This window comes from Colobus angolensis, unplaced genomic scaffold, assembly GCF_000951035.1.
Source record: "Colobus angolensis palliatus isolate OR3802 unplaced genomic scaffold, Cang.pa_1.0 Scaffold8, whole genome shotgun sequence".
Taxonomy (NCBI): domain Eukaryota; kingdom Metazoa; phylum Chordata; class Mammalia; order Primates; family Cercopithecidae; genus Colobus; species Colobus angolensis.
In genome coordinates this window covers 18,917,460-18,922,714 of record NW_012121820.1, presented here as the reverse complement: position 1 = coordinate 18,922,714, position 5,255 = coordinate 18,917,460, and the positions used below count along the sequence as shown (strand labels likewise).

The window sequence follows — 5,255 nt, the reverse complement described above, 5'->3', positions numbered from 1 at the left end:
AACCCAGGAGGCGGGGGCTGCAGTGAGCTGAGATTGCACCACTGCACTCCAGCCTGGGTGACAAGACGAGACCCTGTCTCAAAATAATAATAATAATAAACAAAACCATTCATAGACTTTAAATAAAGATCTCTGCTTTAAATAAAGAATATAGGGGCTAAATTATTTTTAAAAGGAAGCAAAATAGGATATAAACCACTAAACCACTGATATAGCATGACCCTGGATTTACAGGTAGGGAAAACCATGCCTGTGAAGAAGTGTTTCAGCCAAAGGCCACACAGAGAGCGTCAAACAGAGCTGGGATGGGAACGCCTGCCCCGTGCCCACCCCTAGCTCCAGTCCAGTTCTCTGCCCGCCCCACCCAAGTGTCTTCTGATTCAAGACAAGAACTAGACAACCAGCCAGAGGCAGAGATTTCCTCTCCGGGCCTAAAGGTCAAACAACTCCAGAGCAGCCTGTGCGTCACCAATCTGTGAACAAAGGTGTCGACACTTCCAAGAACCACAGGGTCTAGCAACTCTGTCTGCCACAGACAAGAAACTTGCTATCTGGCAGACACCAGTGGGACAGCAAGTCACAACCAGGAAGGGCTCTAAGGAATATTTCAGAAAAGTCAGGCCGTATTAAAAAGAAGGGGAGTGACAAAATCCTGTTTCTTGACCTTTTTTTATAAAATGACCAATGGCCAAAAATAATTAAATAATACAGGAGGAGCAGCTAGACAGAGTTTCCAGAGTTTCCTCCAGGAATGCATCACACAGGACACAATGTCTGCAAGGAAGACGCTTAAGCCATTAGCCATGAGCCATGAGCCATGAGTGAGACCTGAACCCAGCTCACCCACTCTCCTCAGCTCTCCCCCAAAGGAGAGGTAAGTGCTATGTGAGAGGGATAAAGAGGCTGGGTGTGGTGGCTCATACCTGTAATCCCAACACTTTGGGAGGCCGAGGCAGGTGGATCACTTAATCCCAGGAGTTCAAGACCAGCCTGGGCAACATGGTGAAACCCCATCTCTACAAAAAACATTTAGCCATGCATGGTGGCGTGTGCCTGTAATCCCAGCTACTCAGGAGGCTCAGGTGGGAGAATCAACTGAGCCCAGGAGTTCGAGAGGCTGCAGTAAGCCACGATCACGCCACTGCATTCCAGCCTGGGTGACAGCGAGACCCTGTCTCAAAAAAAAAAAAAAAAAGAAAGAAAGAAAGAAAAGGGATAAATAAGTGAGATGGCCAAGAGGCTGGTGGAAAGCACAGTGTGACGTGTCTGGGTGTGAACAGTCCTCAGAGCTTCCACCACACCCTGAAGGGAACACAGTGTACAGTTGATGCTACTGAGCCTGGTGTTACTGCCTCACTAGACAAAAATACAGAGGGTTGGCCTGCAGCCCTGGACACAGCTTAGCCACAAAACAAATCCCTCTCGTTTTAAAAGTGTTGGAGGTTCTCTAAGCAGTTCCTCTTTCCTGACTTCATTTTAGCCTCCCCAAAACCCGATGTGGTAGGGAGGTGGAAATTATGATTCTCATTCGATAGACGGAGAAATTAAACTGTGGAGAGCAGCCAGACACAGTGGCTCATGCCTGTAATCCTAGCACTTTGCGAGGCCAAGGTAGGCAGATCACTTGAGGTCAGGAGTTTGAGACCAGCCTGACCAACATGGTGAAACTTCACCTCTACTAAAAATACAAAAATTAGCTGGTCGTGGTGGCAGGCGCCTGTAATCCCAGCTACTTGAGAGGCTGAGATTGCTTGAACCCGGGAGGCAGTGGTTACAGTGACCTGAGATTGCGCCACTGCACTCCAGCCTGGGCGACAGAGCAAGACTCCATCACGAACAAACAAACAACAAACTGTGAAGAGAAAGAGTGGCTTGGTCAAGATGTTGACTGGCAGAGCCGAGTCTAGAATCCAGGGCTGTTAATGCTCACACCAACACCCTTCCCTGGACCCCTGTTACTCCAGCAGTGTGTGAAATAACTGTAGTACCTGGGAGAGGACAAATGGGTTCATTCAAAATAAGGGCAATGGCCTTCCACCCACCAGGCTGGTCACCTTCGACCATTCCCTGCAAACAATAATGAGGTCGACTCATCCATCTGGGTCAGGGCCCCAGTAGGCCCTTAAAATGCCCAGGACACTCCTGATTTCCATGGTGGGTGCCTGGGGGGTAGAAATACCAAATACACCTGGTGAGAAATACCAGAAATTAATTCAGCACTGCCACTCCCATCTTCAGCAAGGGAAGCAGGACCTAATGGACTTCATCTCTGCCCCATCTCTGTGTGGGTCTTACCTGGGAGGAGTTTTCGGGCCGCCTCCTCAGCCATTCTCAGGAGAGGCCCAGAACAGGGCCATCCAGCCTCTACTTCCACCCCAGCCTTCTTGGAGAGCAGATGAGCAGACAGGAGTCCTCCTACCACTACAGATGGCACAGAAAGCAAATGGCACAGTCCAAAGGGAAAGACCAAGGGACCAAGGATCTTTCCCCTGTGCAAGTTAAACCTAAACACTCTATTGGGGGTGCATGTTCTCAGGACCTCCTGAGGCTATTTCATGGGTAAAACAAACAAACAAACAAAACCTCCCTCTATTAGGGTGGCTCACTGGGAAGAAGCTAGAGCCACCTAGTGAAAAGAGTCCTTAATCCCACATATTTATACAGTGTTAAGTTTATGGGTTTTTTTCTCTTGATGCATCACAGGAACAGTGTCTATTTTTTTGTAAGTCCCTATTGTGTACCAAGCACTAACTATTACTGCCCCCTGTTCATATGAAGTTACTGAGGTTCCATGAGATAAAGTGACTTGACTTGCCCCAGGTCACCCATTTAGTAGGTGGTAGGGCTGAGTATCTTTGATTCCAAAGCCCATGCTCATTCCATTTGTCACTCTGTCTGCCTCCCAGTCATCTGTCATATCTGGAGGGAGGGGGTAATGGTGGTTATTACCTTTATTTTACTAATTTATCTATTTCAACTTATGCAATATTTAGAATTTTTTTTTTTTTTTTTGAGACAGAGTCTCATTCTGTCCCCCAGGCGGGAGTGCAGTGGCACAATTTTGGCTCACTGGAAGCTCCGCCTCCCAGGTTCACACCACTCTCCTGCCTCAGCCCTATAGGCGCCCGCCACCGTCCGGCTAATTTTTTTGTATTTTTTCTTGTAGAGACAGTGTTTCACTGCACTAGCCAGGATGGTCTCGATCTCCTGACCTCATGATTCTTGTGCCTCAGCCTCCCAAGTAGCTGGGACTACAGGCGCCAGCCACCACACCCGGCTAATTTTTTTGTATTTTTAGTAGAGACGGGGTTTCACTGCACTAGCCAGGATGGTCTCAATCTCCTGACCTCGTGATCCACCCGCCTTGGCCTCCCAAAGTGCTGGGATTACAGGCATGAGCCACCGCGCCCGACTACAGTTCTGTATTTTTAATAGAGACGGGGTTTCACCAAGTTGTCCAGGCTGCTCTCGAACTCCTGACCTCAAGTGATCCGCCTGCCTTGGCCTCCCAAAGTGCTGGGATTACAGGCATGAGCCACCGCGCCCAGCCTTAAGGGGGCACCTTCTTAAGGGATTTTCAAGGAGTCCTCACACAAGCTTTACTTTTCAAGCTGAATTAGCACCAGACTCTGCATAAAATGTGCCTAGACCTGAACACAGTCTTCCTATGTCAGAATGACTCAGCAAAGTTGGTATTAATATATTAACGTTATGGCTGAAGTAACTGAGGACAAGAGAGGTTGAGTGACTTGCTCAGAGTCACACAGTTTCGATGTAGCAAGGCCAGGGCTTGAATCCAGTTCTGACTAAATCCAGTGGTATGTCCTGGATGGCTTTGGCTCAATTACTGTTAATCTTACTGGATTATTCCATTTAGAAGCTGAAACTGACCTTAGAGATCATCTGGTCCAAAGTGTGTTCAATTTCCATGGGTTAATAGTACTGGAAGATAAAGGGAAGCTCTGGTGTTAAGTAAGTTTGGGAAATGTTAAGTTAAGCAAAGTTGAACAGATCTCTTTACTAGAGGACTTTTATTCTGCTCATGTGCATTCTGACTCTCCAAATAAGGGGGGGATATTATGTGTAATATTCCCCTAACTTAAATGGCCAGGACTCATTTTGTCACACAACAGTCATTCAGTATCTCCCAGAACTGGTGTCCTAAGAAACAGCAAATACAGACAGACACTAAAAATGAAGGCCGGACGAGCTGATGAGCTGAAGTCACCACGTGAGTCAGGTGCATGAAATATACAACCCTCTTCCTAGAAATCAGAGAATCTCAAGCGGTCAAAGCTTAATGCAGCCCCTGCTGCCTGCCAGAAAAATGTGCTTTCCCACTCTCCTCCCAACTCCAAGCCAAACTTGAATTGGAGGGTTGGTCTATTTTTGGTGTCCTGAGCCCAAATCCTGGACCACTCCTAAGGTCACCCTAAGTTTTCCTTGGCTTGATTGCAACTTATTGCTCAGAGCCCTGGGCCTCATAAGCTGGGGCCAAGGTGGCAACTTTGACTCAAACAGGAAGGGCAGCAGCAAACCTACCAGCCCGATATCTGACCGGCTCTCCCAGAGGCGCATCAAAGCCACTCTGGCCACATCTTCAAACACCGGGTCACCAGTGAGGCTGCTCAGGGTGGCAAATTCAACAATGAAGGTCCCAATCCCTGCCGTACAGGTGACAGGGGTCTCTCCTGGGTTCACGCCATGAAGTAAGTTCACCGTTCCATATGGCATGCCAGTGGGGGTCTGAAAGGCTGAACAATTGAAAAATTACGACCCCGGACAGGAGCAGGGGGATAGGGATAGTTCTGATACACGCCCAAAGCCTGGGACCTTAGCCAGCACTTTCCTCTTTCTCCTGGCTGTCCTGCTAGAGTCTGAGCCAGAGAAGGATAAATGTCATAACTGGAGGGCCCTGAGCAGCCACCCAGCCTGGATGCTGTCAAACACTGCTCTGCACAACCCTTGGGTTCCTGCTCGTGATGAGGGTGCAGGGAGCGGGCTGTGCTCCACACACACTTGCTTTAGCTGGAGCGCTTTAGCTATTTTTATTTATTTTACACTATGCCTTGAAAGCCCAGGCAGGTAATTTATTGTGATGTAGGCAGGGGTTAAGCCACAGAAAGTGGTGGGGCTTGTGGCACAATGCAAAGAGTAAGCCCCATTCAAAGCCATTCATAGACTTTTGGCTCACGCCTATAATCCCAGCACTTTGGGAGGCCAAGGCAAGCAGATCACTTGAGGCCAGGAGTTCC

At 48.4% G+C, this 5,255-nt stretch overlaps 1 protein-coding gene across 1 annotated transcript in view; it reads right to left on the bottom strand.

The window, feature by feature from the left end:
- Positions 1-5,255, bottom strand: part of EDEM2 (ER degradation enhancer, mannosidase alpha-like 2) — a 35,531-nt gene that overhangs the window by 23,006 nt on the left and 7,270 nt on the right. Inside the window, exon 5 of the mRNA XM_011929214.1 lies at positions 4,543-4,758. Within this exon, the coding sequence (XP_011784604.1) occupies positions 4,543-4,758 (216 nt within the window). The remainder of the gene's footprint in view (positions 1-4,542; positions 4,759-5,255) is intronic.